A 14,140-nucleotide genomic window follows, 5' to 3' on the forward strand; every position below is an offset into this window, starting at 1 on the left:
CTATGCAAGCAAAAGCTCTCAAGGACAACCATAAGCTTGTGTGCATCTTCTAAAGTATGTGCTAGAAGCACTACATCATCCTCACATGATTACCGCATTGAAAATAGTGACCTCTTCATTGCCTTCTTCTTGCATAAAGTCAAGCACCATTTGTTCCAATTGATCGATACATAAACCAAAGAGAGTTGGTAACAACGAACATCCTTGTTTAACCTCAATAGTGCTTACAAAAAAATCTGAAATTCCTCTTCCCATGCACAATTGACACGTCACCTTCTCATAGATTCGAGAAACCACAAGCATAAAATCACTTGGCACTTGGAGTTCTTCCATCCTTCTCCACAAATTGTTACATGGAATCATATCAAAGGATTTCTTAAATTCCACAAAACAACAATTTAATCGCTTGTCTTTCAACCGACTTTCCTCCATGAGAACATAAGAGTGACAAGATGATCAATGGTGCTATGGCATTGACGAACACCCGCTTGTCATTCTCTTCAGCCCAATAACTCAATTTCATCTCCATTATGCACCCAAACAACTTTGCCATAAGAGACCCAATCATTATAGTCCGATAGTTGTTTACATTCTTTACATCCCCTCCTTTATGCAAAGGCTTGACCCAATTAGTACTCCAATCATAGGTCATACCATGTTGAAGTGCAAGGTTGAACATATCACACATCCACTCGTGTAGAATATACAATCCATTTGATCATCTCCGGCTTGATACCTTGAAGATCTCCCGCTTTGCGAGTGGCGAACTTTTCAAGCCCACCGCATACATCCGAGAGAGAGAGAGAGAGAGAGAGAGAGAGAGAGAGAGAGAGAGAGAGAGAGAGAGAGATCTGCAGGATCTACGTTAGGCATGCACACACCATTAGCATACTTAGCCGTGCACATAGTAATATCGTACATTGGTGCTCTCTTTCACTTACACACACACTCACTCACACACACACACACACACACGCAAAACACAGGGAAGGTGCATCACCTTGCAAGCTGCATCCTCCTCTAGTACCAAGCATGGCTGTCATACATATGCCCTATGTGTAGGCTTGCAGCTATGTCACAACCAAAACACAGGCAAAGATCGTTGCCAAGAAGATGGTGGGCTTAAGGAGTGGGGCTCTGCAATTTTTGCTCTCGAGTGGTGGTGCCTGCAACTCAAGACAGAGAAAGTGGTGGACAGGATGGTCGAGGCGGCAAGGTAGATCAACACTAAATCCCACACTGCTGCCAAAGGTGGCCAACCCGCAACTCAAGGGCCGGCAAGAGAGTAGCAAGGTAGTTGGAGTGAAGAATAGACAAAGTGGAGCCAAGCTGGTAACCAGCTAGTTGGTGGTACCATGCGGAAAAGGAGAAGGGAGGATGTGGCTATGGTTGTGGTTGTGGCTGTATGGAAATACAACCATGTGTAGCCTCACTTCACCCTTTTTTATATAGAACATAGATATATAACATCTCCATGCAAAATTCCCTTTAGGGTAGGTTGAAAGAGGAGATGTTTCAAAGTAATCGGCATTTTTTACAATTTTACTCTATTTTGTTAAATTTTTCAAGCAGATTTTCTCCTTCTTTCCTCCCTTCAACAAGCTCAAGGCTAAGCTAAGGCATATTTTTCTCAAACATTGAGGAGACAGAGAGAGACACACACACACACATAGAGAGAGAGAGAGAGAGAGTGCTATTAATGCTTCAAATTTTGGGGGAGGGATAGCCACATGAGAGAAATGAAATGATATATTAGCATCCTCAAGAGGCCAAAATGACCTTTGAGACCAAATCGTTACAAACTTGTAAAATTGATATCATGTTTGGGTACAAAAAAATATTTTAAAATGAAACTAGAAGTGCTATTGGGGCTAGAATTGTGTGTGTGTGTGTGTGTGTGTGTGTGTGTGTGTGTGTGTGTGTGTGTGTGTGTGTGTGTGTGTGTGTGTGTGTGTGAGAGAGAGAGAGAGAGAGAGAGAGAGAGAGAGAGAGAGATTGATATAGACAAAGAGAGATAGATATAGACATAGAGAGAGAGAGAGAGAGATAAAGAGTTATGCATAATAAAATGGTATTCTTTTTTGAAGAGGGACATGGGGTCTCTATCTCTCTGTCTTCCTATCTATACTCTACATGATGTGGGTTGCATTTCTAGTAGCTTGCAGCCCATGTGTCCATCCCCTCAATCCGATAGGAGAGATACAACCCGACGCTTAGATGAAGCGTTAGGTCCAATGTCCCAAGCTACCAAATGGACGAGTTGTAGCATGTAAGCAAGCCATGCACGAGCCGACCTAGAGCTTGAATTTAAATCCAGTGCGTGCGCATGTGCGAGAGAGAGAGAGAGAGAGAGAGAGAGAGAGAGAGAGAGAGAGAGAGAGAGAGAGAGAGAGAGAGAGAGAGAGAGAGAGATAGATTGATTTATTGATTTATTGTCCAGGGAGGTCAGATATGACTCATGGGACCATCACAAAACATTACAACGGCTCGTTGCTTCTAAGTGAAGCCATCGGATACATATCAGTTAAGGACTGAGGGTCCAATCAAGAAAAGGAAAAAAGATTCAAGGAGGGTGGGGTAGAGCCTTTTTAGGGGCTCGAAACTCTTGGATGATGGCTTTACCACCTCGGTAGACTGCCCATTTACCTTCCTTGCGGGCTTCGTGCATCTTCTTGAGCTCGCTCTTTTTTATCTTTAATTGATTTGTCGTAAGCTCCTCGTTGATCCAAATCTTTGTTCCTTTTAGGAGTCGAGCTTTCCGTAGCAACTGCATCTTATCCTCTTTGTCTTTGAAAGTGAGAAGACAATGTTCAAGTGGCACTTGCCTATGTGTATCGTTGATCCAAGAAACCTTTTCAGGTTTGATGTTAATTGGTTGAACGATGTCATTGAGCTTGGTGATCGCTTCTTCAAGAGTGTCCTCAGTGATGCACCATGGCGAGGGGAGCCCACCATACGAGCGTTGTCTTCTTGGAATCTTTGTTCGCGAAACTCTGTTGTCACACAAGGTTGCACTTTGGCGAAGGCGACCGATTGGGCTTGGGTGACCTTTGATTCAACTTCTTTTACTTTGTAGTGGCGAGCTAGACCATGGAATCAAAGCGTGCCTCAAGCTTGCTAAGGCGAGCTTTGAGGTCACGATTCTCCTCCATTACCCGATCAAGGGCTGCTTGGAGCTGTCCAATCTGTGTAAGCTTGCTTGGGGCTCTACGGTTGCTGCAAAGCTTGGTCAGCCCCTTGCGGTGAACTTTGGAGTATGCACTCTTGAAAGTAGGTCGGGTTGTCGTGGGATCAAACCCTAGGCAGAAGTGCTTTGAATAAGGGGTCTAAAGAAGCTTTCCAGTCTCGAGGGTATGTCGTGGGATCAAACCCTTAGCAAGTGGCTTTGAATAAGGGTTACAAGACTCAAGTGAAGTGAGCTAAGGTTAAGGAGGCCCCCGCTGCGGCGGCGTGAAGAGGACTGGCGGCGTACAGAGAGCGGGTGAGGTGTGCAGAGGACCCGCCCAACACTCTTGAGCTCTTCCAGGAAATCCTTGACCCACTGAGTGTCGGAAGCTTGCTCTGTTGCGGTAGGTGCTTCAGTTGTTGCGGTCGCCAAAATCTAAGAGAGAGAGAGAGAGAGAGAGAGAGAGAGAGAGAGAGAGAGAGAGAGGGAACAAGGTCTCTATCTCTCTATGTCTTATCTATACTCTACATGAAGCGGGTTGCATTTCTAGTAGCATGCAGTCCACATGTCATTTTTTGCAAGAAGAGATGTTTCAAAATAATCGTCATTTGGAAGTTGATTACCAAGGAGAGAAATGAAATGATATATTGACGTCTTCATGCAAAATGCTCTTTAGGGTAGGTTGAAAGAGGAGATGTTTCAAAATAATCGGCACTTTTTACAATTTTACTCTAGATGTCTTGACAATTTCAAGAAAACCTGAATTAAAGCAAATCTTCGTAGAAGATGTTTGCGAGCGAAGCCAAAGGCATCAGGCAAGGTGGAGAGCAGGTGAGGACAGAGCATAGCATGTCGGCCCTCGGGTTGGGCTTAAGCGTTGTGTTTAGAAGCTACTACAAAAGTGTTGGTGAACTGCGGAAGGATTTTTTTTAATATATACGCAACTGCTTCTTGAGCACGGAAATCTCTTGGGTGAGATGGTTACTAGATGAGATTGTGATATGGGGTTTTTTCGTCAGAGTTCGATCTCAGCTCGTAGTTTTTTTGACTAGCACCCACACAAGGGTTGATCGAGGACATGGCCGAAGACGTGAGGGGTATCTGCAGAGATTCCCCAATAAAACCAAGAACGAACGAGTATGTCATGATCTACCGAATATGAATATGAGTGGACGATTGTGAAATTTTACTCTATTTTGTTAAATTTTTCAAGTAAATTTTGTCCTTCTTTCCCTGCCTTCAACAGGCTCAAGGCTAAGCTGAGGCATACTTTTCCCGCGAACATTGAGACAGAGAGAGAGAGAGAGAGAGAGAGAGAGAGAGAGAGAGAGAGCTATTAATGCTTCAAATTTTGGGGGAGAGATTACCACAAGAGAGAAATGAAATGATATATTAGCATCCTCAAGTGGCCAAAATTATCTATGAGACCAACCCGTTAGAAACCGGCATCTAGGTGTCGGGGGTACCAACTTCAAATTCATCCTCTCTACCCATATCCATGGCACGTGTTTGTAAGATTCTTGTGAGGTTCCTGTAGAGAAGGCAGTCTTGCACACATATTTCAGAAAACCATACTCTTACTAATAAGTTTGGTGCAGAATTAAATTCCTTTGCCCTCCAAATCAACCAGAATTCAGCTTTCGGTTAGTTCCAACATGAGGAGAGGACACTGCGATAAGCGATTTGTATGCCCTCTTCCCTGCACAAGGCCGCCTTGAGGCTTGATTTTTTATGCTCAAGTTTCTCATTTTATTTTGTACCCAGACATTGTAATGTCAGATTCATTAGGATTGTACCCGTTTGGTCTCATAGGTCGTTTTGGCCTAATATAACATTTCATTAGATATACCCTCTCTCTTGGACTTCCTATTTGACAAATCACCCACAGACACATATGGAAGTAGAAACATAAACAGCAAAAGCACATAGTCGTTCTAGCTTGGATCATAAAGCTCTCAACAAGCTTCAACATCCCCTGAATCACACAAACAGGCTATCACATTTTAATACTGACAATTCATAAGGGAAGCAAACCTTCTCAGATTAGTACCAAAATGCTTGCCTTGTGCAACATGCTCTCATACCTTTCATATCCTCGCAAGAATCACATAAAAGCAAGGTGCTGTACGGCATGCAGAAGAGGTTTGGTCACATGCAGGAAAGCAATCAATCGAATTTCAATTGTGAAAAAGGGTTAAAAGGGCACACACTGCGTAAAAATCAACAAGGACAGTCACACGCGACAGGGAACAGGGATCAAGAGATGGAGCAATGATCGTGTCAAGGGAATTGAGAAGATTGAGAGGAAGAACACACATTGCTAGTAACCTGGTGGTAGTTGTCAATAGACAGACAAAGAGAACTCCAACACAAAGTTGAAAATAGCAATACCATATTTTCCTTCGACATTTAGTACTAAAAGATTTCATCAAACTCTTTTAAAGTGTTTTTTATGGGCACACTAGGAAACAAGATCACTTGAGGAAATGCCCCCACATGGTCGTGCACAGGAACATTTTTGGCATACGGGAACAAGGAGGAATGGGTTACGTGCTTCAATATGAGTGAGAAAAATTTCCCCAGACTTATGAGGAGTCTACAAACAGGTAAGATGTTGCTTTTTCATACCCTGTTTTAATTTCTGAACTATCTTGGCTATCTACAAAATCCCATTTGATAATGTGTGTCTGAGAAACAGCACATGTGCATAATTAACTGTTCACACAATTTTTTTGACAGTCCACAAAGAGCATCACAGTGAGTAGCAAATAAAATGAGGGAAAAGCTAGTCTGTTGCCAACTCGCAAGAAAAGTCACCAATGTAGTTTAAGCTGGTAGTGACATGGATTGTCTACCTATTCCCGAAGTGTGAAGAGGATTACCACTTGCCATACAGTGCAAACCAGAAACCGCACTTCTGTTGCTTTACGAGCTATTTTGATGGAGATATTGAATATTGTCTCTATTTTACTTTGCTGGACCCATCTATGCCGCATCACAAGATGCCAAATTCATCCAGAGGGCAATCTTGCAAAGAGCTTGTACATCCTTGAAAAGTACCACCAAACTAGAGCAGCAAGCACAGGTGAGTCTCTATGCTATGCATGTAACAGAGCTTCACCATGACAAGGTATCCCAAAGTCGAGAGGGCTGCCCAACAAACATGACAAGCCATGTTAATGGCAGTGGCCCGCCCACCTGATCCGGATTTCCCTCAATTTCACTTTTTCCACCAGTAAAATACAGTATCACTTTTTTTTTAAAGGAATGTTACAGAGACCTGAAGGCAGCCGAAATGTTCCACGAGACCAAAGACATGAATTAAGTCAACAGTATATAATCATTTAAGTATCATATATGAACATTTTGGGATTGCAAGACAGAAGACATGAACAAAAGTGGGTAAGAGAGGAAATTAGGGTTTGTGTGTGTGTGTGTGTGTGTGTGTTTGGAAGGAAGGGGGGGGGGGGGGGGGGGGGTGTGTGGTTCTTTTAGCCAATCCTTGTGTTAGCCAATAACCACCAGATTCTAGCAGGGTCACAAGCCATGAGAGCTACCTTAACTGAGATGCGCAGGGTTTGGGTGTAACCTTAGTTTGTTTACTCAGCTTGAGAATTGACATCCTGTGATGGACGAGAATTGGCATCTGTTAGCTTTTTCAATTCAAGCTGGAGTTCATTGATCAGCCTTTTGAGCTCGATTGCCACAGAGGAGGAACAAACATCATGCATCCAAGTCGTGCACTGTCGGAGAATATACGGAGCCTTGAGCAGGAAGTGGGTATGTATAACAGGCAGGAAAAGCGGATCAGGAGAGCGAAGAGCAGGCAGCATTGAGTAGCGCACTGTGTTTACTCGTTGATCGTGGAGGTAGACATCTGCAGCTTGCCGATTTCCGCTGTGTTCATAACCGGGCTCATTGAAATAGGGATCCGCAACCAATATCAATCCTTGAATAGACACCAGCACTTGCAAGATGGTAGACTGTCCAGCCTTCCACCCTGGTCCTGACCATGTCCCTAATAAACTCAAGCACACTTTTCCATCTGCATATAAATTGGGATTGAACCTCACCATCCCACCTCCGGTAGTGAGAAATTGCACCTTAGGGGGTGTGTCTGGGTAGGTCTCCTCAAGTAACAAGTCAAACAAGAACACTCCATTCTCATAAGGCGTGCCTTCAGGCCCAATAATGAGGGCCCGAAGCACATCTGAGCGCTGCTCATCCATGCGCAAAAAGATGGATGATTCCCACTCTAGTGGAAGTACAGTGTTGAGCTGTGTCATCTCCTCAATAATAGCCCGTGCTCTCCTTTTGTTCAGCATCAATGCCTCACTCTTTGAGACATAGTGCCGAAAATAATGGTTTTGAAGGAGGCATGCCTCATTGAACTGTAATTTTTGTAAGGCCTTCTTGTAGGCTTCTACAAGAGCTAAAGTTGGCCCTGGGTTGGCATGAACTTGATCCCTCTTTGCCTCTTCATCACGTTCAACTGCAGATGATTGCTCACCGAGCTCACTACTGTCCACCTCCATTTCAGTTTGCATTGAGCGTGTCCTTACTCCTCTTGAGCTGGTTTGACTCGATGCATCAATTAGTTTAAGCAGATTATTTTCTAACTCATGACATAACGGCTGCTCCTTGTGGCGCACACCTTTTTCCAACAATCTCAATACTTCAGTATTACTGGTTGACCAGTGATGTTTCAAGGTCCTACTTTCCCACAACATTATTTCTTTATGCAGCTTTTCATAGGTTATTACCACGTCTGCCACCAAACTAGATGACAAAGAGGAATCGTGTTCAGTGTGTTTCTTCATTTGATCCTTGGGACCCTTGATTTCCTGGTTGTTACTCAAAAGCAGGTGATCACCTCGTCGAAGCATAAACTGAGCTTGTTTGAAAAGCTTTTCAAATTCTGACATAACAGAGCCAGGTGTTTCCCATCGAGATTGGGTTGCAAAACAGTCATGCTTTGCTTCACGACTACAAAGCAGTGGTAGTAAATCCCAGCTGCTAGATAAAGCCCGCATGAAACTTAGCACGGTCCAATAAAGATCACCACGAGCAGTGATGTCCGTAAGAGAGTCAATGCTTACTAACCACTTCATCAAAGTGTAAGGCAGGTCATGACAGCATAGCAATTCTGCAATTAATGGTGAAACTCTGCCTTTGTTATCGTTTGATGTTCGTGATATATAACTTGTGAGTTCCTCCAAAGCTGTTTGTGCAAGCCTATCCACAACTGAAGCCGTCCCCCTCTGTAACTTTGCTTCATTCATGTCCCCATCCTCAATCGTATGCTCTTGATCACTTGTACCCTGTATCTTTGATACATCTTCAAAATCTCCAAAATCTTTCAAAGTAAACCACTTGACCAAGCTTTCAAAAATCAACCCATTACCATCCTGGGATTGCATTGGCTGGTTGAACTCCTTGCTGTTTGTGAAGAAGAATCCCATTCCCTTACGACCTTTTCTTGTGCTTTTCCTTCTCCTACACTGGGTAGTTTCTTGGATGTATGCAAAACAGAGCTTCGTGATGGAGCGAGTGATGCCAATCAATTGTCTTTGCAAGGGGTCACATTGATGGGCCACACCCCCCACATATGGCAGCCCACAATTCTGACAAACTAGAATGAAGCAAGACGAGCACAGAATGGAAGATGGTGCTGCATTCTTTAAGTATTGCACAAGCACAGACTTACTTGGATGCCTTCCTAGAGCCGGATTGAGTCCATTGCATTTGAGAGCCTTCTCGAGTGACCTTCGGTGGGCTTGGTCAGGGTGAACTAGCAGCTGCTGGTCCATGTCTTTGCAATTGGGGCAGCATCGAATAACTGGGCAGACAACTCGATCCCTGATGGATGTCATTAGCCACTCATCAAGCATCTCGTGAGTACTTGGCCCAACCACCAGCCGTACGTCACCCCGACTGAAAGGATGGTTGCACCCCTCCATAGGGCACCGCATTGTGGAGTCGTACTTAATCAATACTTGATCAGATTCCTTTGCTTGCATCAGGTCAAGTAGGCGTTCCACCACAAGAGTAGTCAAACATGATCGGCAAAATCCATGGTTGCAATTTGTCAACTCGCATCCACTACTCTTAGATCCAAACTTCCCTTTGCAAGCTTGGCACAAAATGAGACGGCCCTCGGATGGCTCACACTCTGCTTCGTGAACATCTATGCCTGTTTGATCCTCCACCATAAGATTTCTCAATTCTAGAGCAAAGCCACAGCAAGCGCAACTAGGGGCAGACATTTCATTCAAGAAGGTGCATGCTTTACATGTAAACTTGGAACCTGTAGAATCCATGTAGACATGAGAGCTTGAAGCACCACTCCAGTCCACGTTGATCTCCTTGCTATATGCATTTATCTGCTTCTCGATCATGAGCTTTCTTGATCCGAGATCACACCCACAGCAACCACAATGACTAGCAATCATGTCATTCAAGAAGGTACACTGCTCGCATGAAAACTTGGCCCCTGTAGGATCCCCATACACGTGAGAGCTTGAAACACCCATGGGCTCCTTGCCACTCTCAAGAAAAGGTGTGGCGCATGCAGCACACTCCCACGACCCCCCCTTGTTCAACAGACTGCACTTCTTACACTCTATTTCGGAATCATCATCACTACTGCTCACATCTATGATGTGGGCATCCGATGGGATTTTTGCACGTTTGAGGGCCTGCCCACAGGCGCTGCATGTTCCAGCAGACTTGCCATTCAAGAACGTGCAACTCGGGCAAGCTTTCTTGCATAAATCAAGTCCGTCTGCCCAATTTGGCGCAGCCGAGGCCGAAGCTGCCATCTTTCCGCTGCGACTGCTGCCCTTCATTTGACCATCAATAACGCTGATCTTTCGCACTTTCCTCTCGGCTTCTTTGCCAAATAAGCATGCATATCAAAAGGAAAGGCACGAAAGGAAGGGAGTCGGACCAGTGGTAGAAAGGCTGAAATTATAAAATCCCGGTTAGATTATGAGCTTGCCTTTAAGAAAATCGGCAAATTTACACAAGTTTTAGTGTAATTACCGGCATAAACTTCAAATTTTGACCTGAAAACCAGGAGAATTTCAAGTTTCCCCTTATATTGGTCGGTTAGGAAAAATGTTTTTTTCTAGCCCTGGAAGGGACACATGGGACCCCAATCAAAGTTCCACCAAACATCGTCAGTACCGGCCAGGGCTACATCTTCCCTAACCGGTGAAAATATGGGCAAACTTGAAATTGTCCTTTTTTTTAGGTCAAAGTTTGAAGCTTTTGCCAGTATTTACACTAAAACTTGAGTAAATTTTTTGGTTTTCTTAAATGCAAGCTCAAAATCTAACCAAAATTTTCCAATTTTGGCCGGTTAAAATACAGTGGACTCCTAGTTTTTTCTAACACTAGTACTGCCTCCCTTGTCCCTAATCTCAAGGCCTTCACACAAAATTCCTAAATATACGAACCGTAACTACTAGTAGGCGAACTGTCATCGTGTTACGAGACTGGGCACCCTCCTGTTGTAGTGGTTAGCTGCAATTGGGATAGCTGGGCGTATTGGTTAATTATGTGCTATTTATTTATTTCACTAATTGAGTTGATGATGATTTTGTAGAGTGGAATGCGGGGAGTTGATGAAGAGGCGACGGCAATTACTCGTGGCCATTTTATATTTGCATAATATCTTAGAACATCATTTCAATAAGCCACTATGGCTCTGTAAATAGTTGTAGTGGGAACTTTCCTTATGGGTCATACAAGAACTAATGAGCTTCACTCATTTGCAAAAGTAAAGTGGTTGTAAAAAGAGGGGCCTCAATTTTTGGCACCTTAAACTCAAAATAATATATTAAATACCAACTCCACAAGAGAGGTGCATTGGAGTATGGGAGAGATTTAGGCCTTTCTCTTGCATATTCTCTTCTCTACTCTCTTATGCTATGGTTATTTGTTGTGTACTCTCTAATCTAGTCTCCATCTCTTACACATCTCTTACACTCTCTTACAAGCTTGTCTATGTCAATTCTATGTTTATCGTGTGTGTGTGTGTGTGTGTGTGTGTGTGTGTGTGTGTGTGTGTGTCATAGTTTAGGTGAGTGTGTGTGCTTGGAAATTGGAAGAAGAGGTGGACGGGTTGATGGTGATTGCTTGGAAGCTTGTGTTGAATATTTTAAGCAGTCGATCTCCCCCTCTTCTCCCAACAGTGGTATCAGAGCCTCAGGTTCGAGGATAAATCGGCACCAGATTTCAAGTTTAAGGAGGAGTTCCTCTAATCGACAAAACCCCAATTGCAAATCATCAACCTTGCAATTCAAGGATTCAAGGACTCGTGGAAATTCGAAGTATAATTGACCGAATTTGCATAAGAAAAATCACCTGTTAATTGGTGGCTATTCAGCGACTGATTTCCAACTCGGCTTCATAACGACCCAAAATATGGTATGTCGAGTGTTCACCTTCAATTCTAATGCATAATTATTGCGGATTGTGAAGGCAAGAAGAAAGCATAAAAGCTTGGAGAATCGGAAGATTTTTTACTTCGAGCGGGTAATTGTTTGTCATGATGAACGACATCGGAAGGCTTAATTAAAGAAGATAGAAGGAAGGATGGAAAGAGCTATCGAAACCCTCGGAGAACTGCCGTAATTCTCCTGCTTGAAAGCCTCAAGTTCGGTATTCCCCCTTGCCTTGTGCTTCCTCTATTCAAGCAGAGTACATCCACAATTTCTGCCATCCGGCTCACCCCTACTGTGGGAAGGACTGCCTAGCAGCGATTCTAATTCAAATTCCGGCCGTGGGAAGGACCTCCAACTCAGGCTATCGACCTGCACGGAAATGCCCGCAACTGCCACCAATGCTGTCGCCTAGGCCTGCTAGGTAAAAGACGTCACTCCCTCGCGGTCCGAAGCTCACCCTGCACGGCACCCTAAGCATCTCTGTGTACTCGCGCGCTGCCCGCAGCCTTCCAGCACGCCATGCAAGGCTTTTGGTAGCCTTTACACACCATTTATAAAAATAAAAGATGGCTTAAAATTTGGCCGGCCGCCCACTGCAAAAATTTACAAGCTTTGCCATTTAAACTTGGCAGTCCATTTTTCCTAATCGGCCACCCACTGCAAAAATTTACAAGCTTTGCCATTTAAACTTGGCCGCCCATTTTTCCTAATCGGCCGCCCACTGCAAAAATTTACAAGCTTTGCCATTTAAACTTGGTTGCCTCAGCCGCCCACTGCAAAATCCTCCAAGCTCTTTAAATTCAACCACTGTTGATACTTCAAGAGGGCACCCACACATCATCATTAATCGGCCATTGAACAGTAAAACCTGTCGATTTGAACAAGGCGAAATTGAATGAAACGCATTCAAAGTTCAAAACAGGAGGCGATCAAAGGCCGGGTATAATTAACGACTATCCGCCACGACACAGGGCACGAATCAGGCAGTGACCATATTGTAAAATTATCAGTGTATTATTATTTTGGGGGTAAGGGAGACCGAACGCTACAAAATTCAATTGGCTCGGTGACACACCGTCAGACCGTCTACTCTCTGGCAATTTCCTAGCGTATCGCCATTCTGGACTAGACGCAACCACTATTTCTCAGCTAAGTACATTACATTTCTGTTATTTATTTTATTCCGCATATTGCATCTATGAATATTACCAAATAGCCTTTTTCAGCATTACCATTTAAGTATTTATTTATTTTTTTAAAATAATAATAAAAAAAAATCACGCAATCATGGCACACCTTCCTCAGGCACCCACGATTGCAGAGCAACTTCAAAATTTGCAGCAGTCACTCACATATAAACACATGCGAAGGCAAGAACTTGAAGATAAATTATTGCATTCTGCACGCACCGAATCTGCACCGGCACCCAAGAAAAACAAAATTAGCAAAAAAAGCCTTCACTTTCAAAGATTTTGATGGCACTAAAGATGCTAGCACGGTTCTAGCATGGGTTAGCCAACTAGATAACTATTTTCATGATGAAGACTTTCCCGAGCGTAAAATGGTAAAGTGTGCATCAAATCATCTCACTAGCAGCGCTCCATTGTGGTGGAACGCCACCAAACAACATGGAAGAAGACCACGCACCTAGAATGCATTTTAAAAAGTATTTTTACCTCAATTTTTTCCCACCGAGTACAAAGCTAAAGCACGACGTCAATGGGATTTAATTCAACAGGGTAGAAATGAAGATGTACAGGGTTACACTGACAGTTTTTGGAATTGTCTAATTCAATTGCAAGCTATTGAACATGTTAGTCGTAGGAAATTGAAGCGAAAGTACATATTAGGCTTGGCACTACAAATTAGTGCTAAGGTAGATATGTTCAAACCAGATTCTCTGTCAAAGGCCATTAATTTGGCTCTCAACGCAGAAAAGAAAAAAGGTGGACATTCCTCTCACACTGATCAACCTGCTAACACTAACTGCACATACGAGCAACAACAACAACAACACTCAGCAACGAGGCAACCAACATCCTTCCAACCAGCGTTCTTCTCCAAATTCTAATGGTAACAAAAAGGTGAAGTGTTTTAAATGCTTTCAGTATGGTCACTATGCAGATAAGTGCCCAAATGGTCATGCTAAGGGCAATGGTCAATCCAATGGCCATTCAAATGGAGTCAACAGGAATTCAAATCAGAAACCCTTCAACAATAACCGCCCCAACGGAGCTACTCTTAACCTCATCGAAGATGCTATACCCGACGATAACGAAGTGGAAGTTAACTACGGTAAGGGATATGATCCTGATTATGATAACGATGACAACCCATCCTCAGGTACTCCTATATCTCCTCACACTTTGTTTAAAGTGCAAGGCACTGTTAAGGGTGAAAATGTCACCATTCTGTTAGATGATGGTAGTAGCCATGATTTCATTTCCACACGATTGGCACAGCAATTATCACTCTCTGAAATTTCATCACCTCATAAGGTCAAACCTGTTTTTAATAATCAAAG

At 43.5% G+C, this 14,140-nt stretch overlaps 1 protein-coding gene across 1 annotated transcript; it reads right to left on the reverse strand.

Annotated features, from left to right (window-relative positions):
* Nucleotides 1-6,487: 6,487 nt before the first annotated feature.
* On the reverse strand, nucleotides 6,488-10,095 carry LOC147445220 (uncharacterized). Its single transcript, XM_086524775.1, has one exon. It carries the CDS (start codon nucleotides 10,012-10,014, stop codon nucleotides 6,766-6,768), a length of 3,249 nt encoding a protein of 1,082 aa, XP_086380901.1. The 5' UTR covers nucleotides 10,015-10,095; the 3' UTR covers nucleotides 6,488-6,765.
* Between the last annotated feature and the right edge of the window lie 4,045 nt (nucleotides 10,096-14,140).

This window comes from Adiantum capillus-veneris, chromosome 12, assembly GCF_014529385.1.
Source record: "Adiantum capillus-veneris isolate H3 chromosome 12, ASM1452938v2, whole genome shotgun sequence".
Classification (NCBI taxonomy): Eukaryota; Viridiplantae; Streptophyta; class Polypodiopsida; order Polypodiales; family Pteridaceae; genus Adiantum; species Adiantum capillus-veneris.